Genomic DNA, 26,849 nt, shown 5'->3' with positions numbered 1-26,849 from the left:
ATAGAGCAACAGACTGAAGCAGAACTCTACCTCTAGAGGTCTACAAGCGAGGTCTACATGATACCAGCTGCAGCTATTCCCGGAGCGGAGGCAGGTGACGCATAAAATCAACATCTCATAGCTGTTGTTATTTTACATGTGGATTTCAATTATATTTATGGGCTGAGGTATGAGTCTGGGGCAGCTGGGTTTTTATAGATGTTCTAGGTATAATTACTGAGAGCAGCATGGAAGGTGATTTCGATCCTGTTTTTTTTTTTCTCTCTTGGAAAGCTAAACGGTGATGTGAATGCACCCTAAGCTGTAGAAACCAGTGTCAGGCAGCTGATGCCAAGGCCGATAAGATAATGGGTTGCATCAAAAGTGGCATAGATTCCCGTGATGAGAACATAGTCATAAAGTAATAACTGGAATGGGGGACTACAGTACCCAGAAACATTATCAAAATTAGGGTTATTCACTTTAGAAAAAAGACGACTGAGGGGAGATCTAATTACTATGTATAAATATATCAGGGGTCAGTACAGAGATCTATCCCATCATCTATTTATCCCCAGGACTGTGACTGTGACGAGGGGACATCCTCTGCGTCTGGAGGAAAGAAGGTTTGTACACAAACATAGAAGAGGATTCTTTACGGTAAGAGCAGTGAGACTATGGAGCTCTCTGCCTGAGGAGGTGGTGATGGTGAGTACAATAAAGGAATTCAAGAGGGGCCTGGATGTATTTCTGGAGTGTAATAATATTACAGGCTATAGCTACTAGAGAGGGGTCGTTGATCCAGGGAATTATTCTGATTGCCTGATTGGAGTCGGGAAGGAATTATTTATTCCTCTAAAGTGAGGATAATTGGCTCCTACCTCACAGTTTTTTTTGCCTTCCTCTGGATCAACTTGCAGGATAACAGGCCGAACTGGATGGACAGATGTCTTTTGGACTATGGACGATGTTACTTATTGGGGGCTCTCTTTTTGCTTGATACTATATGCTATAAGTTTTTTTTTTTGTTTTTTTTTAGCAATTTACAGCTTTTTTTTTACCCTTTTGTTGAATTCCTTAAAGTAGTTTTCCCAAGATTATGATCCTATCTATTGTAAAAGATACTTGTGAGACACCTACTTTTTTTACCATATACTTATTTAAAAAGTGCACATTTGTAAAAGAACCCCCTGCTAAGCCTACCGATCTTTATGTTATGTCGCTTAGGGTTATGTCCTCTGCTATTCAAGATAAGCAAGCAAAATGATCTCTCTTCTGCAATACAGTATGCATGGGTGCATGTGCAATTATTTATAGTGATGGCATATGGTATAAATGCACAAAGTGTCCATGCATGTATGCCAAGGAGAATCTGAGAACTAGATCCCTCATGGACCACTAGGAAAGTGTTCAGGATCGCATAGTTTGCTTCTTCTACAATATCCTATTGTTATTGATAGATCCTGTAAAATGGCTCCATTGTGTGTGGGCAAATGAACTTTAAAAATGTTCGGGTAGACTGGAAACGATAAATCAACAGAAAATGTACAACATTCTTCCAAAATGACGCGTCTGAACACCAGGAGTCTCTTTCATCACTTCTCCTATGAACATAATCCAAATGTACATTCCGATACATTACTATGGACTACCAAGAACACAATGAACCATGAAATGACTTGGCGTTTACATATTGTTTAACCTTCTCTCGAAGCTGCTTGTTTGGAAAGGTAAGAAATCTTGATAGATACCTAGGAGTCAGAGAGGAGGTGAGAATGGAACAAGAGCAGACACTCCAAGTTTTACCTAAATGGCCACCAGCAGGAGTGATGGAAATGGTTGTATAATGGCTCCATGCACGAGCCGTATAGTCAGTGCCAAAAACAGCACTAGATCTCATCATAATAAATCAGGGTAAAAAGAAGGGACTAACAAAGGCTTTGGTCTCACAGGATCACATTAAATCCCATCTTTAGCTCTAAATATATATGCCATGACTGTGAGCATAAGCCCTAAGAGACATTCTGGAAATGCCACATTTTATGATAAGTGGAGCTGGCATTAGGTTGGTGGGTGCCCATTGCAGTTTCTTAGTGGCATACTATATAATATACAAATAATACAGATGCTGTTCAATAAGTAAAGGTGGGATCAGGTGTAGAAGATTCAGGTTCCCAGGTCATTATCACCAGGGCTGTCTTTAACACGGGGCAAAAGGGGCAGCTGCCCCGGGCCCAGTTGTTCCTGGGGGCCCAAGGCAGCTGCCTCTTGAGCCCCGCTGGCCACTGGAGGACCTTTCATGGGTCTATACTTTATTAACTAAGTAGCAGGACATGTAGGGCATACATAGGGGATGTCCCTGCACTTACTATTATTTCTAGGCGCCGCTCTGTTGCGTTGCTGTGGCCCCCGTTACATTCTCCCGCGCTGTATGCTAAGTAACAGCATCGGAACACCAGGGAGGAGACATCAGCTTTTCTCTGTGGGCAATCCATCTTTTGGCTGTAGCGCTGTCCAATCGTAGAGCAGAGCGTCACAGCCACGGAGAAAAAAAAACTCGCCTTCTCCCTGGCTGTGACGTTCTGCGCTGCGATTGGACAGCCTACAGCCAGGGAGAAGGAGACGCCCATCGAGAAAAGCTGATGTCTCCTCCCTGGTGTTCCGATGCTGTTACTTAGCATACAGCGCGGGAGAATGTAATGGGGGCCACAGAGGCGCAACGGAGCGGCGCCCAGAAATAATAGTCCCACCAGCAGGACCTCTATAAGGCAAGGTTTCTTTGCTGTGATACAAATAATTTAATGAGAGTTGTAGTTAGGCTTTACTTCATCTGGGGCAAATATTTAGTTTGCCGCCCTATCCCTGTGTCCAAATGCTCTGTCAATGGTCCAGTACCTTTTTGGTGACTCCCTCTGATACCAAAGGAACATGTTCAAAAAAATACCCCCTTGTGAAGCATCACTCATGATATATTTATTACGGATTGACTGATTATCGGAGTTACCGATATTATCAGCCGATATTCATGATTTTTAAAGTTATCGGTATCTGCATCTAACCTTGCCGATATGCCGATAATGCGTCCAGCGCGCTATCACAGAACATGAGCACGATGAGCACGCTGCTGTCAGCGCGCCATATTCTCTCAGCAGCACAAGGGAGAAGGAGTCGCACTCTCCCTCCCCCGTGTGCCGCGCTGCCAATGAGGAGAGACAGGAGGAGGAGGGGCGGGCGCACCGCACCACCAATAATAATTAACGTCTAATACAAATACAGGAGGCAGTGCCCAGCCTATTTGACAGGAAGCTGCGATCAGCGGCAGTCAACCACTCAGGTGCCGCACCTGAGGGGTTAACTGCTGCCGCTGATCGCAGCTCCCTGTCAGGCTATGTGATTCTATGCCGACACACCCGCCTCCTGTATTAAACGTTAATTATTACTGGTGGCGCAGTGCGCCTTCCCAGTATTAAAATCATTGGTGGTGCAGTGTGCCCCCCCCCCACCCCTCCAGTATTAAAGTCATTGGTGGCAGTGGCCACAGGGTCCTTCTCCCCTCCTCCTCATTGGTGGCAGTGGCAGCTTATGATCGGAGCCCCAGCAGTATAATCCTGGGGCTCTGATCGGTTACCATGGCAGCCAGGACACTACTGAAGCCCTGGCTGCCATGGTAATCTCCCTGCTGCTGTGTGTACTATGCACAGGGCAGCAGGGAGAGTGCGAAGTTCTAGTCACCCTGTTACAGATCTATTAGGGTGAATAGGACAAGGGATGAAAAGATCCCAGGTTCTAGCCCCTAAGGGGCGAAATAGTTATTAAATTAAAAAAAAGTTAAAAAAATAAATAAAGTTTAAAAAAAACACCAAAATATTAAGTATAAATCACCCCCTTTCCCAATTTACATATAAAATATATAAACAATAAATAAATAAACATATCACATATTGCCACGTCCAAAAAGTCCAAGCTATTAAAATATTTAAAAAATAATCTCCTATGTGGTGAACGCCGTAACAGAAATGTTTTTTTAAAAAAAATGAAAATGCACAGAATATCGGTATAAGTTATCGGCTATCGGCCTGAAAGTTCACAGGTTATCGGTATCGGCTCTAAAAAAATCAATATTGGTCGATCCCTAGTATTTAAATAACTTTCAAAGCTAAAAGAACATGATACTTTGAGGCGAGGCAAACATGTCCTAGACTTGGTGGGTTCTCACCAGCCTAGGAATCTCAGCTTCCCTTTGCTCTTGAAGTGATCAAATGATGCTAAAGAACCAAATGGTGATCTTAATTTAGCCCATTCAAAACATATGAAGTCTAGGTGCTCACGAACCTTAAATTAATTACTACCTTCTTATAGTTTAGAAGTAGGAGTAATCTCAAACTAATGGTATAGATTGGGTGTTGTATATTTCAAAAATAGGTGTGATGGCCTTTTAAAAGTCCCTCCAGGTAACATTATTGTTCCAAAAATTGGAAAATAAGGTTTGTGTCAGACTTATGACCACTTTTTTTTTTTTTTTTAATAAGTGAAGATCCTTACTGAAGAAACCATAGAACTTGTACATTATAACTGGTAGTAATCTAACATAGTGCTATGAAAGAGATTCTCCAATTTAGACAACCTATTTTCATATATCCTATATGGGATGGGGACTTCTGTTCAAGGTCCTCAACTCTTGGCCAGAAAGGAGAGAAGTTACAAAGAGCACTGGCTCTGGAATCTTGTTCTTCATCCCACAGATAGCCCATTGACTTGGATGGATCTTGTGCAATGCTTAATTTCTTTTGTGGTGGTGTTGAGGGGAAACTAAAGAATTGTTGCCATGTTTACTCCCAGATTACAGCTGATCGGTGGGGTTTCCAGTGGTCATAATACTGTCAAGGAAGCCCTTCTAACAAAAAGGACTTGTCCAAAGTGGAGAATCTCTTTGGATAACCACTTGTTCTTTTTTTTTTTTTATAATTTCAAACAGTATGTTAAAGAAATAACATAGCATATCAGATTTGCTTTGAGTATGTCTAATGCAGGACTCCAGGGGTCAGTGCATGACACATGACTTTTCTCTTCTTGAATCCTTGTGTCGAGCCCTACCTCCTCAGGTCCTACACTAACCAGTAAGCGGTATTTAAGTTTTGTAGTGGGTGTATCTGTGCAAGAACAATTGTCATGCCAATTTCATAGAAAGAAAACTGTCCCATACCTGGGAACTGGAGCACTAGAGCACCTAGGTGAATCCCACAAACTCATCCACATTTTGATTAAATTGGATTCAAACCCATAGTTTTTCAGGCTACAAGGCAAGAATGCTAACCATAGAGTTGTCCTTGCACATACAGTCCACTATGGTACAGAGCTAAATAGCGCCCCTACTGGATAGAGGCTCATTGCGCACTATATATATGATAGATTTTACATATAACTGGTAGTTTTAGATTAGACCCTAGATTTAATGGAGCAGTATGATATCATTGATGTAATGTTTGCTTTGGTGGAGCATCTCCTTTCCCTTTAGGACAATTATAGTTTAGTATTTTATCTTTTGCATTTATTTTTCAAGCATTAACTGCAATATTCGAGCCTCATACATTATCCTCAGTGCTCTCTAAAAAGCACTGGTTTATAGCACTTCCTCAGATGACAGGCTGAAATTAGCAGTCAATTATCATCATCATATTAAGCAATTAGCCTTGATGTATATTATGAACATCTGTGCTCTGCAAAATTGCGGGCACTGACAATGCGGCCAAAAATCCTTTACATGCGAGACATTCGGAGGGAATACAGGGACGGGGATCTGCTGTGAAACTAATTTTTTTTTACTCTAAGTAAATGTATAATCTCTAAATGGAAAAAATATCATAGGCAAAGTGCAGAAGATTCAAAGTAGCAATGAAAAATATCTGTAAAATATGTCTAAATAAATAGTTTCCCGTTATTGGGAAGGGGGAAGCAGTCACTATTAGTGTTGATCACGAATATTCGAATTGCAAATTTTAATCGCGAATATCGGCACTTCGAGAATTCGCGAATATTTAGAATATAGCAAAATATATTCGTAATAGCGAATATTTGATTTTTTTTAAATACCAGTTCATGCGAATTCATTTTTATGCGAATATTTTAGGCAAATTTTAGGCGAATTTTGCAATCAAGAAAATAATGCCTGGAGATCATGAATTTGCGAATTCTCGAATATATGGCGAATATTCGCCCAAATATTCGCGAAATATCGCGAATTCGAATATTGCCGCTGCCGTTCATCACTAGCCACTATTAGGAAGTAATGGTAATACCGTAATGGGAACACAAAAAGCTGTGGAAAATGTACCAGTGTGATGGAGGGTTGTTTTCCAATTTCCAGAACTGTATCTCAAAGAGGTTTTACTGGGAGTAAAGTATTGATGACCTCTCCTCAAGATAGGTCATCAATAACTGACCAATTGGGGTCTGCTTCCTGGCCCCCCCACCTCCGCTGATCAGCTGTTTGAAGAGGCTACAGCCTCCTCACAGCTTACCGAGCTCAGAGCCATTCACTGTATAGTGGCTGTGCTTGTATTGTAGCCCAGGGCCGTTCATTTGAATGGCCGTTCACTTTACTTACAGTAAAGAAGCTTTGACGCTTCTGGAGACAGAACTTTTTCCTCTCCAGTCGGACGCAGTGCCCCCTTGTCTTTTGAGGGCATTTGACATGTAACAGCTTTTCACTGTATTTTTTGTATGGCCCATTTATATACTTGTATAGGTTAATCATGTCCCCCCCCTTAGACCTCTCTTCTCAAGACTAAATAAATTATATTATTTTAATCTTTTTTTTATAACTAAGACCCTCCATGCCCCTTATCAGTTTAGTCGCTCTCCTCTGTACTCTCTCCAGCTCCAGGGCATCCTTTCTATGGACTGGTGCCCAGAACTGAACTGCATATTCCAGATGAGGCCGCACCAACGCTTTCTAAAGTGGTAATATTACATCCCTGCCCCGCGAGTCCATGCCTTGTTCAAGGCATGACAATATCCTGGTGGTCTTAAAAGCAGCTGATTAACATTGTATGCTTTTATTAATATATCCAAATAAAAAACACATTAGATACCCCAGTTAGGCAAAATTGTGAAAGAGTTAATCCTTACAGTGGCGGGCGACAAATAGACAGGGTCTGGTATGGTAAACGATACTTGGGGGACTGTCCCTAGAGATGACCCTATATTGATTCTGCCCTGCCTAGAACGGAATGGCTTCCCCGATAGGGGTGATCCCGTATCAGGAACCTCCTAGATGCCCTCGGATGGCCCTGATTGGGAAGTGTAGAACAAGCAACAGTTGGCTAGTCTAGACTTTACCATGTAAGAATAAACATTTCAAAAATAATAGACAGTAACACAAATAGAAAAGTTAAATACATATCAACTCCCATCAACACGGAATGGGTCACATGGTAGTTTAAAGAGTACCCCAGTTGTTTAGTGGTAATATTATGGGATGTGTAAAATTAACGCATTTCCCAACGCGTTTCACCCCAACATTTGGAGGGCTCATCAAGGGACACTGAAGAAGCTTGTGAAAGTATAGCTAATGTTAAGACAAATACAAATCACAATAGACATGGAGTTGAAAGAATAAATTATATCGACTGTCAGCAATCAGCTAAACAGACAACAAAACCCCTCCTGTATAGTCATATAGTTGATACTTGGGGTGAAACGCGTTGGGGGGGGGGGGGATGCGTTAATTTTACACATCCCATAATATTACCACTAAACAACTGGGGTACTCTTTAAACTACCACATGGCCCATTCCGTGTTGATGGGAGTTGATATGTATTTACCTTTTCTATTTGTGTTACTGTTTATTATTTTCAATATATTTATTCCTACATGGCAAAGTCTAGACTAGCCAACTGTTGCTTGTTCTACACTTCCCAATCAGGGCCATCCGAGGGCGTCCAGGAGGTTCCTGATACGGGATCGCCCCTATCGGGGTAGCCATTCCGTTCTAGGCAGGGCAGAATCAATATAGGGTCATCTCTAGGGACAGTCCCCCAAGTATCGTTTACCATACGAGACCCTGCCTATTTGTCGCCCACCACTGTGAGGATTGACTCTTTCACAATAAGAATTTTTAGTTTTGTGTTAAACTTATGATAGATAATTTAGCCTAACTGGGGTATCTAATGTGTTTTTTATTTGGATATATTAATAAAGGCTAAGTTCTATAGGATGGTTTTCTGTGATTATACTCAACTTCACTAGACCATCATAAATAACATTACCCTCTGACAGGTTATAGTCTGTACTGTGAGCTTTGACATTGTATGCTGTTATTCATGCCCCCATTGTCTTATAGGTGCAGGACCCACCGCTGGGACACGCAGCCATATCGGGAACGGAGCCACGCAAAGTGGTGGCTGGAGGACTCTGGTGCGGCCACCACCAAGCTCTCTACCCATAGAAGTGAATGGGAGCGCACTGCACATGATCGGCCACCGCTCCCATTCACTTCTATGCGCATTATTTTTGGCGGCCCCATAGAAAATGAATGGAGGGTGGAAGCGCATGCGCAGTGTGCCCACCACTTCCGGTTCTCCGTTCTCGACATAGGTGCGAGGAGATATGCCCCTATTGTCTAAGATAAGAATAACCCTTTAAATCTTCCTTCCTTCACCCCTTCCATCTCCTCAACACTGATCACCAATCTTCAGGATAGCCATCAATATTTTGTAGCCAGAATACCCCTTTAATACATAGTTGATGGGTCTAGAGCGAATAGGGTACAGGCTTCCCCCCTGAATGGCAACCTGGGCACAGGCAATGCAGCTATGTTGGAGTTAGGCTCTATGCGCTTGGCAGAGCCTGTATAGAGCAATGCTGCAGAGTAGAATTCCACCATAATAATGCATCTGATAGTACATTGCACCAACCTGAGTATTATATACTGTACATTGTGGTCCTACGGACTTTTTACTATGGTTTTTGTACTATAGCACTAAGCAACTCGAAGGTTGTACAAAGCCTCAATGCAATGGCATGCGTGAGCCTTAGCGGCAATTTTGGAATGGGATTTTTGTGTATAGCAGGTAAGACTAGATTACTGTCTTGGGTCTAATGACATGGACCCTCCTGGTATAAGCTGGGTACTTTTTATAAGTGGGGGGTTTAAACTTTTTCCTGGAATGTGATTTAGTCATGATCTGGCTCGGAGAACCTTGTCATTCTTCATACCCACAGTGAGTCAATGACTGATGTAGACTAGTCTGGAGTTTATTTCCTCCACCGCGATGGTATCTCTTTGCAGATTCACTGTTTTTCTTTGCAGCCTGGATCATTAATTTTACTACGAGCACTTCTCGTAACCAAGATCACATGCTGCAGGATCAATACGCACTTCTATTGTAGGAGAGCTTCCATGCACAGATGCACATTATAATCCTTTTTACTGCTGAGTTATTTTATATAGTTGTTTGGTAAAGCAGTAATCCAAGCTGAGCAAATGTGTACAAATGGCCAAACAGCTGTTTAATCCCTTTCTGTAGACAAAGACCTATTTACCGTGCATTACACATCTACCATGTGAAACTAAGTTCACAGACACAAAGCATTTATAGAATGCATCATATTCAATGTTAAATGCCTTCTGCTCTTTTAGCGGGAACTCAACTGAAGGACCAGGTGGATCTGAGGAGTTGTCTAACCAGCCCCTGAGTTCAGGTGAAAAACTTGCAAGATGGTCTGGATTATGTTGCAAGTGTATGCTTTGAAAAGCATCTCCCCTCTGGCTCTAAAGAGGCGTATTGACTGGAGGGTCTCCCTCTATTGACTATATATAGATTAGAGAGGGGGAACCATAGAAAAGGGCACTGTCTTAGATTGCTAACTTAGCAGTTCCTCTGGTCAAGGCAGAGGCTTCCTCACCATCCAATTGGACAGAACATAGGAGCAACCAGGACTGAGCTCCATAGCATTCACATGACTCTATGGTAAGGAATGTCCTTGCTCACAATGTCCTAAAAAAGCACCTGAAATGGGACTATGCAATCTAGATCAAATGAAATTTCCCTTGTGCCATGTAACCCGACTGAATTGCATATGAATGTTAGAGCGAATTCACAAGTGGCATAAAAATATATCACAAAATCTGCACTTAAAGGCTATGTACAACTTTGGGGGCAATTTCTTATTTTATGATTGCATTTTACTCATTTTGGGCTAAAAATCATTTTTTTCAGTTGTTTTTTATTTAAAAATATACAGCTGTTCTGTAACAAAAGGCTAACTGTCTAGCGGTGACAGTTGTACGTTCACTTTGTGCCAGTCACCTAATAACCCTTATCTATAAATTACTAGTAGCTCAAAAACAGTTATTTAAGCTACATTCTTATCCGTAAGATAAGAATTGAGCTTTAATGAGTGTTTAGGAGATCAGAGATAAGGAGCCGTCAGCTGAGCTGCCTGATGGAACAAAGTACAAACACAGATCCTCCTACCAGAGAATCTCAAAGCTGTACAGAGAAAGGGGCTCAACATTTTTTAAATAAAGACCAATTGAAAAAAAGATTTTTAGCTCAAAATGAGTACAATGCAATAATAATAATAATAATAATAATAATAATAATAATACACCCAAAGGTGTACAGTATATAGCTTTTAAATACTGTTTGTGAATTTTTTTTTATTTTTAGAAATGTGCATTTTGTGGCATTTTTGCAACCAAAATCTGCACACACACATAGAGAATTCTGCAGAAAGTATTTCTGCAGTGATAAAATGACATGCGGGAAAATAACTCCATGTAGGCTTCACCCCCCCCCCCCCACCCCCTCCCCCAAGAAGATTGCATCATGTAATTTTCCTGGATTTTTTTCTGCAGCGTAATAATGGACGGTTAGTTTATTGCTCTATGTTGTGTCTTGCTTTGATTTCTTCTCACCTCTAGGATATCTATCATGACGTCCTCCTCCGGTTGTTTAGTGCTCCTCATGTTCTCCAGAACGATAGAGTAATAAACTCCTTGTGGATCCGACTGATACAGGTTGTAAGTGTCTGTCTGATACCATTCCTGAACGGCAATGAATACCTGGCTTTTATCTGTGCTGATGATTTGTAGATCCTAGAAAAACATAAGAAATTTTCATTTTTCTGTTATTAGTTTCTTACAGCTGTTTATTTTCATTGCTGCGTTCACATAGCTTGTTAATAAAAATTTGCCAAATATACACAATACTACAGAAATGCTTATCCATCCGTTTTGACCAATCTGTCAATATCTTAGAAGATTACAAAAAAAAAACACAACAACTCATATACTTTAAAGGGATTTTCCAGAATATAGATATTGATGACCTATCCACAGAATGGGTCATTGATATCCGATTAGTGGGGTTTGACAACATGCACCCACATCGATCATCTGTTTCGACTGGATACCAGTGCTGGAAACTACCGTATACAGTGTATGGAAAGCTCCTTTCAGTTTATAATTTCCGAGACTTTACTGAATAGGAGCTGAGCTGCAGTACCTTAACATAGCCACTAAACAGTTTACTTAGCCTTCTACTTCCAGCTTCGTACATCGGCTGCTCAAAAAGGATGGGTGGCGTGACCTCCGATCTGATATTGATAACCTATCCTGAGGATAGGTGATCAATATCTCTATTCTGGAAAATCCTTTTAACATATAGTATTTTGTAATTGTGTCGCTCACGCTTTTCAGGAACCTCAGGAAAAAGGTATCGAGACATCGAACTGTCAAGCATATGTCTGAAGGACACACTTTCTGCACACAATAGAAGCCTATGTTACAATACTGTATAGGTACCACAGTCCTTTTTTTCTCTGCAACTAAATTGTTCACATGGATTAAAAAATATTAATATAAAAGAAATGTACACTGCTCAAAAAAATAAAGGGAACACAAAAATAACACATCCTAGATCTGAGTTAATTAAATATTCTTCTGAAATACTTTGTTCTTTACATAGTTGAATGTGCTGACAACAAAATCACACAAAAATAAAAAAATGGAAATCAAATTTTTCAACCCATGGAGGTCTGGATTTGGAGTCACACTCAAAATGAAAGTGTAAAAACACACTACAGGCTGATCCAACTTTGATGTAATGTCCTTAAAACAAGTCAAAATGAGGCTCAGTAGTGTGTGTGGCCTCCACGTGCCTGTATGACCTCCCTACAACGCCTGTGCATGCTCCTGATGAGGTGGCGGACGGTCTCCTGAGGGATCTCCTCCCAGACCTGGACTAAAGCATCTGCCAACTCCTGGACAGTCTGTGGTGCAATGTGACGTTGGTGGATAGAGCGAGACGTGATGTCCCAGATGTGCTCAATTGGATTCAGTTCTGGGGAACGGGCGGTCCAGTCCATAGCATCAATGCCTTCGTCTTGCAGGAACTGCTGACACACTCCAGCCACATGAGGTCTAGCATTGTCTTGCATTAGGAGGAACCCAGGGCCAACCGCCCCAGCATATGGTCTTACAAGGGGTCTGAGGATCTCATCTCGGTACCTAATGGCAGTCAGGCTACCTCTGGTGAGCACATGGAGGGCTGTGCGGCCCTCCAAAGAAATGCCACCCCACACCATTACTGACCCAATGCCAAACCGGTCATGCTGGAGGATGTTGCAGGCAGCAGAACGTTCTCCACGGCGTCTCCAGACTCTGTCACGTCTGTCACATGTGCTCAGTGTGAACCTGCTTTCATCTGTGAAGAGCACAGGGCGCCAGTGGCGAATTTGCCAATCTTGGTGTTCTCTGACAAATGCCAAACATCCTGCACGGTGTTGGGCTGTAAGCACAACCCCCACCTGTGGACGTCGGGCCCTCATATCACCCTCATGGAGTCTGTTTCTGACCGTTTGAGCAGACACATGCACATTTGTGGCCTGCTGGAGGTCATTTTTCAGGGCTCTGGCAGTGCTCCTCCTGTTCCTCCTTGCACAAAGGCGGAGGTAGCGGTCCTGCTGCTGGGTTGTTGCCCTCCTACGGCCTTCTCCACGTCTCCTGATGTACTGGCCTGTCTCCTGGTAGCGCCTCCATTCTCTGGACACTACGCTGACAGACACAGCAAACCTTCTTGCCACAGCTCGCATTGATGTGCCATCCTGAATAAGCTGCACTACCTGAGCCACATGTGTGGGTTGTAGACTCCGTCTCATGCTACCACTAGAGTGAAAGCACCGCCAGCATTCAAAAGTGACCAAAACATCAGCCAGGAAGCATAGGAACTGAGAAGTGGTCTGTGTTTTCAACCTGCAGAACCACTCCTTTATTGGGGTGTCTTGCTAATTGCCTATAATTTCCATCTGTTGTCTATCCCATTTGCACAACAGCATGTGAAATTGATTGTCACTCAGTGTTGCTACCTAAGTGGACAGTTTGATTTCACAGAAGTGTGATTGACTTGGAGTTACATTGTGTTGTTTAAGTGTTCCCTTTATTTTTTTGAGCAGTGTATTATACCCCCTTACAGATATATATTTTTTAAAGTAGACACCTGGCATATTGTGAAAATGTCACCTGGCAGTTTACACTCAGGGGCTCCTTCATGCAATTTTGCATCAAAGCATACCGTTTTGTAAAAATGCATAAAAAGTCATGTGTTTGGCTAAACGTCCGACCCAAGTAGAACCTGAGATTTATTTATTTTACTCACTTATATAGCGTTGACATATTCTGCAGCGCTTTACAGTGCTTTATCATCACTAGCTCACAATCTAAGGTCCCTATCAGTATGTCTTTGGAGTGTGGGAGGAAACCGGAGAACCCAGAGGAAACCCACCAAACACGGGGGAGAACATACAAACTCCATGAAGATGTTGTCCTTGGTCGGATTTGAGCCTAGGAGTCCAGCGCTGCAAGGCACCAGTGCTAACCGCTAATACACAAAACCTAGTAAAAATAAAAGTTTAAGATGTACAGAACTGAATAACCCAAAGTTGCCAATAAATATTTATGTCTCTCCTCTTTGGTCGGAACGCTCCCCTCATCAGACCTTTCTCTTACACTGACATACAACCATGAAGTAAAAATTTTTATCCTGTTCTTCTGCTTCTGCTCCTAAAGCTTCAATCATCTTAAAAAAAAAGTTTTTGGTCCTGTCAGTAGTATCAACCCCATTAAGCCTTGTATGCTATCTGGTAGGGTTGAACTGGGTGATTAAAAATGACCCCTGTCTTGTGAAAATCGGTTACAGCGTTCCTGAAAAGAATTTTATTCTTTATGCAAATGATGGCTTCAGTGCACATGGGATGGGGCCTCGCTCCTTGGTGCACATCAGCATCTCAGCTTTCCAGTGCTGGCCAGTAAAGCCCTGATTTACATAAGATATAAACGTTTTTCTGGGGAATGCCACAACCGATTTTCACAAGACAGATATTATGCTAATCATAATGATCAACCCTACCAGACAGGGTGTAGTTTAATAGAGTTGATCCTATTGATACTAACATCTAGTTCTATCCCTTTTGTTCTAGTCGCGGCAACAGTTTTTAGCCATGATGTATGAAATCTGTGTCAGTAAAAGGGTTAAAGGGATTGTCTGGTTTAGAAAACCCTATTGTGAAATTTTGAGGAGGAGGAGTATCCCGTTCAGAACCCTCACCTATTAGTAGGGAGCTTCTCCCCTCTGGAGGACCAGGCATGTGTAGGCACCACATGAACAGCCCATTGATTTCAATGTCAATTGTGTAATGCCTAAATTCCCCTGTGGTGGCACTGCAGAAAAATCCAAGCCTTGAGGCCGCATTCCAGCTGACTGCTTGAAGAACCAGCAAGAGGGAACTCTGTGATAAATTTACCACCCGGGTCCCTTCTAATAAAATTGGTTTATCCAAAGCGTTCTTCTTTAAACCTCTAGACTTTTGGAAGCCTTGATGATTCGGGAATATGTCAGAAATCAACGGATAATGAAACATCAATCAAGAAGAGGAAAGAAGCATCTATCTAATTAATGAGAAGATATATGGAGAGATTATGTGTAAAATATATGTACTATCCTTGCTAGATTTCACTTGATTAATCGGACCTAGATATTCAATTGCTCAGCGCAATATTAAGACTTTTCATGCCTAGCGGCTGTGGTTAAAAGGTTCCCTCATTCCATGTCCTCTAGAAAGCAATTAGGTCAGCATGCATAGCAATTTTCATGAAATATGAATACTTAAGCAGGCAATTTTTTACAATTATTAACCAATAAAATCCTCGGCCGCATTATTAGAGAAGCCAATAACCAATCACAACAGATCTACGCAGCTTTAGAAATGATTAATGGCTTCCTAGTGAGGGACTCAGATCATTTGGTTCAATGTCTGACATATTCAGTTCCTGAGTTGGCCGTGTTATACACATGGCCTTCCAGCGTCGCTGTGTGTGTTTTCTGCCGTGGAGGAGGGTTCAGACCAGATGTGGATTGAGCTCATGGAGAATAGGTTATTGGCAGACGAGAGCTCAATGATATGGACGAGGAAGTCTGGAGCAAAAATGAAATACAAAAACTGGGAAATAATGATGTTGATTTGTAGATGTTTGGCCCGATTTAGTAAGCAAATCATCTGCGAGGAAAGCTTATGGAGAAGCTGGGAAAACCCTGGTGTTTAGTTTAGGCTGCAATCACAAGACCACAGTTCATGTTGAGGAACGTATTTTCTTTTCAAAGACAGATCATTCAAGCTATGAGCTCGTCCACGTCTGCGTTAACTTTCCCGTTAATTTGTTCTGCCTGTTATATGTCCTGCAGACATGATCAAATATAGTGGACACTGACCATAAATGATGCTTAAAAGCACCAATTATAAAATAGGGAATAAAATGGACACTTTTTATGTTTTTCTAGTCCCCTGACAAAAAGGAATAAGGAAAAAGTCAATGCAGATGTGAACAAGCTCTAACATGAAAGACCCCTCATTTGGGACAACTTCAGTGTCACAGGCCCAACATCCAGTGTTCCTCAGTCTCTAGTGTCCGTATAGTTAGTTAGTGCCATGTCAATTGGTTTAAAGTAGTTCTCTGCTTTGGACAAACTCTACTTATTAGGAGAGTCCCTTGCAAATAAGCTGGTCACAATGTGCCCACCTTCTGGGACCACCAGAGATCATCTGTAATTTGTACGGAAAACTGCTCAATTTCCCAGAAGTTTTGCCACAAGGGAAAGTAAGCATTGCACAGTGACTATTCAAATAAGTTAGATGTTTGTGAACTGCAGGACAGGACAAGTTCTCCAGAGCAAGAAGAACCATGGTGTTCAGTGCTTCACTTCCTAAACCTCAAGGACTCTAGGTCCATTGGTTTACCTTCATGGTGTATGTGTTGACCATGATTAGTGCTGCAGTGTCCTACTGTAGTTCCTTGTAACTACAGGTTCAAAGCCATACTCCATGGTATCAATTGGTTTGGCGGTCTATTCCCTGGTGACCATTAGTTTATATCCCTAGTTGACCAGTGATGTGGTGCCCCAATTCCTTAATCCAGTGGTTGAGTGTCCTAGTGTTTGGAAACCCATGGTGCTTCATGGCTCTTATCCCTGTAGTTTAAGGTTTTATAACCCTAGTCTATTCTATCAACCAGATTCTCACCCAGTTCCTGGGTTCTGGGAATTTAGCTGCCCAATCTCTAAGATTCTGTTATGCTTCAGTGCAACGAGGGGCAGGGCCTAATCCCTTAATGCTCCTCAGCTTTCCAGGGCTGGCCACCCTCCTTGGTTGCAGTGAGGTCCTAATTTGCATAAAGAATAAAAGTCTTTTATCTTGGGAATGTGGCAACTGATTTTCACAAGATAGGTATAATTATAATAAGTAGGATCAACCCCACCAGGCAGTATTCCTGGTTTAATAGGGCTGATCCTGCTGACATGCTCTTTAAGCTCAATTTTAATGTTCTCCATGGAGGCTGCTTCCATCCAGTGACAATGTTAATGTAAAAATCATTAATTTGAACAGCAGGGTCTTGATTATATATAAAACTTCAATTCAAAGTGACATAAACTTTGGATTAAATGTCACTATTATTGAAGAAAACATACTCCCTTCGCCTATAATTTTGCGCTGTGAAGGCAGAACAAGCACAATGTAAGCAGCTTTAGAATTTTAATGATGGCTTTGAGGTGAACGTCAATGTGTGCCAGTTTTTATAGCACTAAAATGTACTGAAGTTCTTCAGCCTATGACAACGTAATCTCAAACTTGCTGAATTCAAGCAAAATTCCAATTTTTTTTTAAAAAATCAACCATAGTCCAGCCGCAGCTTTTAGCTGTATCAGCAATACTACTACTGAAAATTATTAATGGCCCCAAACAACTGTAATAGGGTTTGCTTAAAGGGGTTTTCTGGTTTGCATCACCATCATCCTTTAAAATAATCATTTATGATGTAGCTGTAATTTTGTAATATATTTATTTTATCGCTCCTATCCTTATTTTGTTTTTTCTTTGTGTGAACAAGCACCAAGCCTGAAAAGGGACTGTTGTGTTATGTTATGAGTGTGAATGAAACACTGACGTTTGATTTACAACCTGGTTCCTTGCCTCTATATTGCGTCCGCTAACCTGCCTACCAGAGCAAATCCCCACATTTGGTGGCTTGGAGTGGGCACACGCAGTGAGGCTGGCCTGAAGGCCGAAAAGTTTTTTCTTTTTCCGGGCAAGGGTGTATGTCTTATATCAAGCCGGCAAGGTTACGACCCGTGTCCCCTGACAAAATGGAAGCGGTCATGAAAGCCCTCGTGGAGGCTAACTTGCAGCAGGAGGCTAACAAGCAGCAGCAGGAGACCAACCAGCTGCTATTACAGCATGTGATGTCGTTACAAGCAGCAGGAGCGTCCCAGAATGTCCTACAATGCCCGGAAAGCTGTCCGTACGGCAATCCCTAAGATGACCCGCTCGGACGACGTCGAAACCTATCTGGCTGTATTCTAAAAGGTGGCCGTGAGGGAGAAGCTACCCTGAGACCAATGGGCTGAGGTCGTCACTCCGTTCCTGGTGTCTGAACCCCAGCAGGTGTTTTTCGACCTACCAGATGATCAAGCGGCCGACTACCGGACCGTAAAAGGTGTAATTCTGGCAAGACTGGGGGTGAATCTATTGGTCCGGGCCCAGCGGGTGCGTCAGTGGGAATTTAACCTGGCTGAACCCGCCAGACCGCAGTATTATGATCTGCTACACCGGTTGCAAAAATGGTTGCATCCTTACGTACTGAGTCCCACTGCTATGCTGGCCTGTCTGTTGGCGGAGGTGTTCTGGAGGGCTTTGCCGTACCCTCTCCAGCACTGGATCGGCCAGGCGTCTCCTGGTAATGCCCTAGAGATGGTCGACCTGGTGGAACGCTATGAGGCCACCAGAAATCTATAGGGGGTTTCTGTTGGGGGGGGCAGTTAAACCCCGGCAGTCTCCATCCTCGACCAAGCGGCTGAGCAAAACCCGCTCGGGATATACTCCCAACAGACCCAGCTCTGATGGTCGGTTGGCGGTGTCAAGAGTCTGGGCACATAAGGGCCGACTGTCCCCATCGGGGGGAAACCCATGGACACTAACTATGGCTACCGCCCCTCAATGTATGCTAGGAGGTTGTGTGCAACCGGTACCCCTGAGACAATAGACAATAGTCACCTGTGTCAGGTGCAAGTGGGAGATACCCTGGCAGTAGCGCTGCTGGACTCAGGGAGCCTGGTGTCCCTGGTAAGATCTGCCCTGGTGCGGCCCGCCGAGTATACTGGCCGAAAAGTCGGCGTTGTGTGCATCCAAGGAGATTTAAAGGACTATCCCACCACCCTGGTGTCTCTATCCACGCTGGACGGCAGGTGGACTCATGAGGTGGCCGTCGCCACAAAGTTACATTATGAACTATTAATTGGGAGAGACTTCCCCGGTTTCCCGTCACTGTGACCTGAGTCGACAGTCACAAATACCCATGAGACTGGGATAACCCTAGCAGAGTGGCCCGGCTCAGGGGGGAGACCATAACCCTGGGAACCTGAGACCGAAGGGCCAGCTGTAGGGGTGACCGCCACTTCGGTGGAAGGGGGGGAGACAACCCCACTAAGTACTTGCCGCCGGGTCCGGAGATGGCAGACCTCAACGTCTCCGGAGACCATTTTGGTACAGCACAGCACCAGGACCTGACTCTATCTCGAGCCTGGGAAAATGTAGTAGTTGAGGGTGAGCCGCAACAATCGGGGGCCGAGTCTATGTTTCCCCATTTTGTGGTTCAACAGAAGATGCTGTACCAGGTAAATCAACTACGGGGTGAGCATATTGAACAGTTGGTGGTGCCCAAGGCGTATCGCAAGCTCGTGTTGGACTTAGCCCACCAACATGTTCTTGGGGGACACCTGGGCCAGCAGAAAATGCAGGACCGGATTCTACAGCCAGTTTTACTGGCCCAGTGTGTTCAGAGAGGTGAAAGAGTATTGCAAGTCTTGCCCAACCTGCCAGATAACCAGCCCCCAGCCACATTTCCATAGTCCCGTGGTCCCTCTCCCAATTATTGAGGTTCCATTTGAGCGGATCGCTATGGATCTCATAGGCCCAGTACCGAAGTCTGCTACAGGGCACCAACACATCTTGGTAGTCCTGGACTATGCCACTCGATACCCGGAGGCGGTGCCGCTGCGACATACCTCTGCCAAACTCATAGCCAAAGAGTTAATGGATATGTTTTCCCAAATGGGCCTACCTAAAGAGATCTTGACCGACCAGGGGACCACTTTTATGTCAAAAGTCATGAGGGAACTCAGTAAACTACTACAGATCAAACAGTTGCGGACATCCGTCTATCACCCGCAAACGGACAGCCTGGTAGAAAGATTTAATCAAACCTTGAAAAACATGTTAAAGCGGGTGGTGTCTAAAGATGGTAGGGATTGGGATCTTCTACTGCCCTATCTTATGTTCGCAGTGCGAAAGGTGTCCCAGGCCCCTACTGGGTTCTTGCCCTTTGAACTGCTGTATGGCCGACATCCGCGTGGTTTTATTGGACATAGCCAAAGAGGCGTGGGAAAAACAACCCGCATAAAAGTGTGATTGAGTATGTCACTCGGATGCAAGAATGGATGGAGACAGTGTTGCTGGTGTTTAAGGAACATATGGAGGCAGTCCAGCGAGCCCAGAGTAGGGTCTATAATCGCCACGCATTGGGTTCAGAATTTTAGTGCCGACGGTGGACAGTAAGTTCCTGGCTAGGTGGCAGGGTCCCTATGAAGTGCTCGAAAAAGTTTGCGAGGTAACCTACAGGGTACACCAGCCAGGGCGGAGAAAGCCGGAGCAGGTGTACCATGTAAACTTACTTAAACCATGGAAAGACAGGGAGACCAGTACAGACAACAGCCCCCGGCCGAGTTTTCTGGGGGTAGAGTTTCCAGTCCCACAGTCTGATACGAGGGAAGCAGTTGCCACAGTAAAGATTGCTGACAACCTTTCCTCTAAACAGACTCAGGGCATTTTTGGATGTGACAATGCCTATGATGTTTTTTTAATTGTTTATTTTTATTTTTATTTGGGGGAAGGGGGTAATTTGAACTTTTATATATGTTAAGAAAATTATAATTTGAAAAAACTTTTTTTTGCATTTTTTAAGTTACCCTAGGTGACTATAACCAGCAGTCATTAGATAGTTTATCTATCACAGAACACACCATTCACTGTATTCCAATGCAGTGCTGCCACCTGCAGGCCTGCATTGGAATATACCAGTGACAGGTATTGGAGCCTCACGCAGGCTCCGGGTTATCACTGTAATGTGACAGCTTCATCCATCTCAGCTGGGGGAGGCTGTTATGGGCATGAGATTGCGCATGGGCTGATTAATGCCCCTTCCCACTGTATATTCGCTCAACTGCTGTAGTCGTTATCAGCCGCAGCATCTGAAGGGCATCGCAGGCGATGTCAGCTGTGTTTACACAACTGGCACCCTATGTGTATGGAGAAGGCTCAGCTCCTGAGCCCATGCCATACAATCCTCATGCACCTGTGATGTACATGCATGCCAAGGGGCACAAAGGGTTTAAGTGATCAGGAAGTAGTATAGTCAATTAAACATGAAAATAATGATAGCAGCAGGAGAAGAGTGTGCTGATTTTGTGGGAGGAGATGACCTGTCCATGTTTGTTACTATGTTAATGAAGATAGGTTAATGTAACAGGAGCAGTGTCATGAAATGGTTAAGGTAGTACATCCTGTAGCCAATCAGGTCACTAAAATCATTACAGCGGCAGGAGAGGAGTGGGCTAAATTTGTAGGAAGAAGTGACCTGTGCATTCATCTCACTATATTAGTGATTACAGCAACAGAACAGGAGTGTGCAGATCTTGTAGGAGAAAGTGACCTGTCCATTCTTGTTACTATGTTAGTGATTACAGCAACAGAAGAGGAGTGTGCAGATCTTTTGGGAGAAAGTGACCTGTCCATTCTTGTTACTATGTTAGGGATTACAGCAGCAGAAGAGGAGTGTGCAGATCTTGTGGGAGAAAGTGACCTGTCCATTCTTGTTACTATGTTAGGGATTACAGCAGCAGAAGAGGAGTGTGCAGATCTTGTGGGAGAAAGTGACCTGTCCATTCTTGTTACTATGTTAGGGATTACAGCAGCAGAAGAGGAGTGTGCAGATCTTGTGGGAGAAAGTGACCTGTCCATTCTTGTTACTATGTTAGGGATTACAGCAGCAGAAGAGGAGTGTGCAGATCTTGTGGGAGAAAGTGACCTGTCCATTCTTGTTACTATGTTAGGGATTACAGCAGCAGAAGAGGAGTGTGCAGATCTTGTAGGAGAAAGTGACCTGTCCATTCTTGTTACTATGTTAGTGATTACAGCAGCAGAAGAGGAGTGTGCAGATCTTGTGGGAGAAAGTGACCTGTCCATTCTTGTTACTATGTTAGGGATTACAGCAGCAGAAGAGGAGTGTGCAGATCTTGTGGGAGAAAGTGACCTGTCCATTCTTGTTACTATGTTAGGGATTACAGCAGCAGAAGAGGAGTGTGCAGATCTTGTGGGAGAAAGTGACCTGTCCATTCTTGTTACTATGTTAGGGATTACAGCAGCAGAAGAGGAGTGTGCAGATCTTGTGGGAGAAAGTGACCTGTCCATTCTTGTTACTATGTTAGGGATTACAGCAGCAGAAGAGGAGTGTGCAGATCTTGTGGGAGAAAGTGACCTGTCCATTCTTGTTACTATGTTAGTGATTACAGCAGCAGAAGAGGAGTGTGCAGATCTTGTGGGAGAAAGTGACCTGTCCATTCTTGTTACTATGTTAGGGATTACAGCAGCAGAAGAGGAGTGTGCAGATCTTGTGGGAGAAAGTGACCTGTCCATTCTTGTTACTATGTTAGGGATTACAGCAGCAGAAGAGGAGTGTGCAGATCTTGTGGGAGAAAGTGACCTGTCCATTCTTGTTACTATGTTAGGGATTACAGCAGCAGAAGAGGAGTGTGCAGATCTTGTGGGAGAAAGTGACCTGTCCATTCTTGTTACTATGTTAGTGATTACAGCAGCAGAAGAGGAGTGTGCAGATCTTGTGGGAGAAAGTGACCTGTCCATTCTTGTTACTATGTTAGGGATTACAGCAGCAGAAGAGGAGTGTGCAGATCTTGTGGGAGAAAGTGACCTGTCCATTCTTGTTACTATGTTAGGGATTACAGCAGCAGAAGAGGAGTGTGCAGATCTTGTGGGAGAAAGTGACCTGTCCATTCTTGTTACTATGTTAGTGATTACCGCAACAGAAGAGGAGTGTGCAGATCTTGTGGGAGAAAGTGACCTGTCCATTCTTGTTACTATGTTAGGGATTACAGCAGCAGAAGAGGAGTGTGCAGATCTTGTGGGAGAAAGTGACCTGTCCATTCTTGTTACTATGTTAGGGATTACAGCAGCAGAAGAGGAGTGTGCAGATCTTGTGGGAGAAAGTGACCTGTCCATTCTTGTTACTATGTTAGTGATTACAGCAGCAGAAGAGGAGTGTGCAGATCTTGTGGGAGAAAGTGACCTGTCCATTCTTGTTACTATGTTAGGGATTACAGCAGCAGAAGAGGAGTGTGCAGATCTTGTGGGAGAAAGTGACCTGTCCATTCTTGTTACTATGTTAGGGATTACAGCATCAGAAGAGGAGTGTGCAGATCTTGTGGGAGAAAGTGACCTGTCCATTCTTGTTACTATGTTAGTGATTACAGCAACAGAAGAGGAGTGTGCAGATCTTGTGGGAGAAAGTGACCTGTCCATTCTTGTTACTATGTTAGGGATTACAGCAGCAGAAGAGGAGTGTGCAGATCTTGTGGGAGAAAGTGACCTGTCCATTCTTGTTACTATGTTAGGGATTACAGCAGCAGAAGAGGAGTGTGCAGATCTTGTGGGAGAAAGTGACCTGTCCATTCTTGTTACTATGTTAGTGATTACAGCAGCAGAAGAGGAGTGTGCAGATCTTGTGGGAGAAAGTGACCTGTCCATTCTTGTTACTATGTTAGGGATTACAGCAGCAGAAGAGGAGTGTGCAGATCTTGTGGGAGAAAGTGACCTGTCCATTCTTGTTACTATGTTAGGGATTACAGCAGCAGAAGAGGAGTGTGCTGATTTTAAAGCAAGAAAGAACCATCTTTGCTCCCAGTTTCGAGAACTATAATAATCCCAGAGACGTCAGTTTGGCTGTATCCCCCTTCTAAAAACAACATTACATATGCATGCTACACGTTTGATTTATTTTGGAAAGACTGGACGCTTTTAATTTTGTAACATTTTCACACCATGTGCAAGGTGGATTTACAGGCTGCATCTGGCGTCATGAAAACAGATGCTTATTAGTATGCAAGAGGTTTACCTAAATTAAGTACTTTGCTAAATTGACGTTGATATCAGTGTATATTTGACAGCTAAATGAAGTAAATTACGCTGCGTTTCATTAGAAGAAGAACATTCCTTTAAAATCATAATTTATATTTATGCAATACTCGCCAAGCGCCTAATGACCATTTTTCACTTGTGCAAATTTTGATTAAGTAAACGCCTGCAGAACAAGTGGGAGGCGTACGCTGCAATATATCACTAGTACGCTCTACCGCTTGCATAGGCATCACTGTTTTATTAGGCTATGTTAATTACTCCTTTCACACTTGCAGAAAATACATCCATAGTAATAGACCCTACTGTTCAAATGTATTAACAGCTCGCAAAATATATTACCGCAATGACTCCGAGGACGCTGCTTTTCCCCTTTGGAGCCACATATTTTGTCTAAACTAATTCTGGTGATAAATACAGAATGAGAAGAATGTAACTGCATGGAATTGAATTGTCGCCGGAAAAGTTACAAGTGATTTAGAGGCCATTAGCCAAAAGGGTTGTGTCCTTCCATAGCAGTGCTATAATTAAACATTACTACATATATGAATTGTACATTGAAATTGAGTTTATTTGGGTAAAAATCATATTTTTTCTAGACATTAGCCATGATTTTAAAAATGTTTTAGTTTTTTCCCCCAGAAACAGCATTACTCCTGTCCATTGGTTGTATCTGTTTTTGCAGGTCAGTCCCATTCACTTGAATTGGACTGAACTGCAATACCAGACACAGCCCCAAAGACAACAGTGGCACTGTTTATGTGTTTTTTTTTTCTTTCTAATTCTTGACAATCCCTTTTATTATGTAGTGTTCTTTGTCTTCTTTAGTAATACCTAAAATAGGGAAGGTCCTATCATATTATGTATAGTAATGGATCTACTGGTTCCCCCCCCCCCCCCCCCAATGTTCAAAGGCTCAGAAACCCGTTAATGATACATCAGATAATAACTTTTTATAGTCACGTAGACTGCGATCAGATTCCACTCAGAGGTTGTCACTCAGTTTCCCAAGTTATCTATCAATGTCTTTCTTTCTTCGTGCTCAGACTTGGGATTCAGAAACCTAGGAAAGTAGTGTTAGCGTAGATTTTTGCACGCACGCAACATCTTTGTGCGTGCATCCTGCAATTTTTTTTAAACTTTTTTTCTCTACTCCTTTTCTCTATATTTCTAATTTATTATAAGCCCCTTCACGTGTGAAAACACAACATACACACCCCTCACACTAAATAAAGGTTTACACATTTCACACGTCACACCCCAATAAAATAAAAATGGCCCGTCCATCCCAATGAGTATACTTAGCTGAAGAGGCATACGCCATGCTTGCCTCCGATACTGAGTCTGACAGTGAGGGGGAAGAGGATGCCACTTTCCTCTATTCCTCTACCCCCTCATCATCATCATCATCCGCTGATGAGGGACCCTCTAGAAGGCGCCCCAGAACAACAGCTGAGGCAGCCCCCCCAGACTGAGCCCACATGGACCCCACCCCCTGATGATTATCAGCCCCAAATTCCGGATTTTGAGGGCAGCTCCGGAATACAGATAGACTGTGTGGGCTTCACTGAACTAGATTTTTTCAAAATCTTCTTCTCTGAAGATTTTGTAAATGTAATGGTGGCCCAAACCAATTTATACGCCCAAAAATTCATACGCTAGACCCCTAGGTTGGAACCCAGCAAGTGCAACAGAGATGATGACGTTTTGGGGACTCGTGCTGCATATGGGCGTTGCAAAGAAGCCAAACATTAGACAATATTGGAGTTCGGATATTTTCTACCAGACTCCAATTTACGGTAACACCATGACCCGATTTGAGTCAATTAGGAAATTCCTACACTACAACGACAATACACAGTGCCCACCCCAAAACGACCTGACATTTGACCGTCTGTTCAAGGTTAGGCCCGTCATTGACCACTTTAACACTAAGTTTGCTGAGGTGTACAACCCTGATAAAAATGTTGTGTAGATGTGTCCCTATTACTCTTCAAAGGGAAAATTAGATTCCGCCAGTACCTGCCTAGCAAACGGGCAAGGTATGGCATAAAAAAATACAAACAATGTGAGAGTAGCTCCGGGTACACCAACAAGTTCCACATTTACGAAGGGAAAGATTCCAGGATAGAACCCCCAGAATGCCCCCCCCCCCCCCCCATCCTAGGAGTTACTGGGAAGATAGTGTGGGCCTTACTGCACCCACTGCTAGATAAGGGTTACCGCCTCTATGTGGATAACTACTATACCAGCATACCTCTATTCACGTCCCTAACTTCCAGAAGTACTGTGGCTTACGGCACAGTGAGCAAAAATCAGAGCGGCCTCCCTAGATCCCTGGTAGGACAACTACTGAGAATGGGTAAAAGCAGGGCTCTCCTCCATGAGAACATGCTGGTGGTTAAGTACAAGGACAACAGGGACGTCCTTGTACTGACCACCATTCATACTAACGCCAGCTCCCCTGCCGCTGTACGTGGTACTACAACTACTACCCCCAAACCAGTTTGTATCCTGGACTATAACAGGCACATGGGAGGGGTGGATCTTTTAGATCAACTTCTGAACCCCCTGAGTGACACACGAAAAACTAAAGTGTGGTATAAAAAGCTGGCTGTACACATTGTACAGATGGCAGGTCAAGTCCCCCAGGCAGCAAGGAAGAGAAGGACCCAAAAAAGATGCAGGGTATGTTCCAAAAGGGGGATAAGGAAAGACACCAATTACCACTGCGAAACCTGCCCTGTGCATGCAGGAGTGTTTTAAAATCTACCACTCATCCATGGAGTGTTAATTTAATTTCATCCATGATATACCCATGAATTTACCACCTTATATCTCTGATTTAGTCCGCATACAGATCCACTTTTTACCAACCACTACATATTCATTTCTGTTATACACCTGTTAGGTCAAAAGTTCCCTTTCCACCCCTTAAAATGTTCGTACAGGGGTGCACTTTCCAAAATGGTGTAAATTCTTGGGGTTTTTAATTTCTAGGGACCTCATGATTTTTTTTAATGTGACATGGCACCTAAAATCAACGCACATTGTC

General features: G+C 43.3%; 1 protein-coding gene across 2 annotated transcripts in view; it reads right to left on the bottom strand.

Annotated features, from left to right (window-relative positions):
- SORCS2 (sortilin related VPS10 domain containing receptor 2) overlaps positions 1-26,849 on the bottom strand; it is an 894,852-nt gene that overhangs the window by 113,713 nt on the left and 754,290 nt on the right. For both annotated transcript variants that reach the window (XM_040419144.1, XM_040419145.1), the window contains exon 9: positions 10,902-11,081. In XM_040419144.1, the coding sequence (XP_040275078.1) occupies positions 10,902-11,081 (180 nt within the window). The remainder of the gene's footprint in view (positions 1-10,901; positions 11,082-26,849) is intronic.

Source organism: Bufo bufo, chromosome 2 (genome assembly GCF_905171765.1).
Source record: "Bufo bufo chromosome 2, aBufBuf1.1, whole genome shotgun sequence".
Classification (NCBI taxonomy): domain Eukaryota; kingdom Metazoa; phylum Chordata; class Amphibia; order Anura; family Bufonidae; genus Bufo; species Bufo bufo.
Note: the sequence above shows the minus strand (reverse complement) of the source record. Positions and strands in the feature narration are given on the sequence as shown.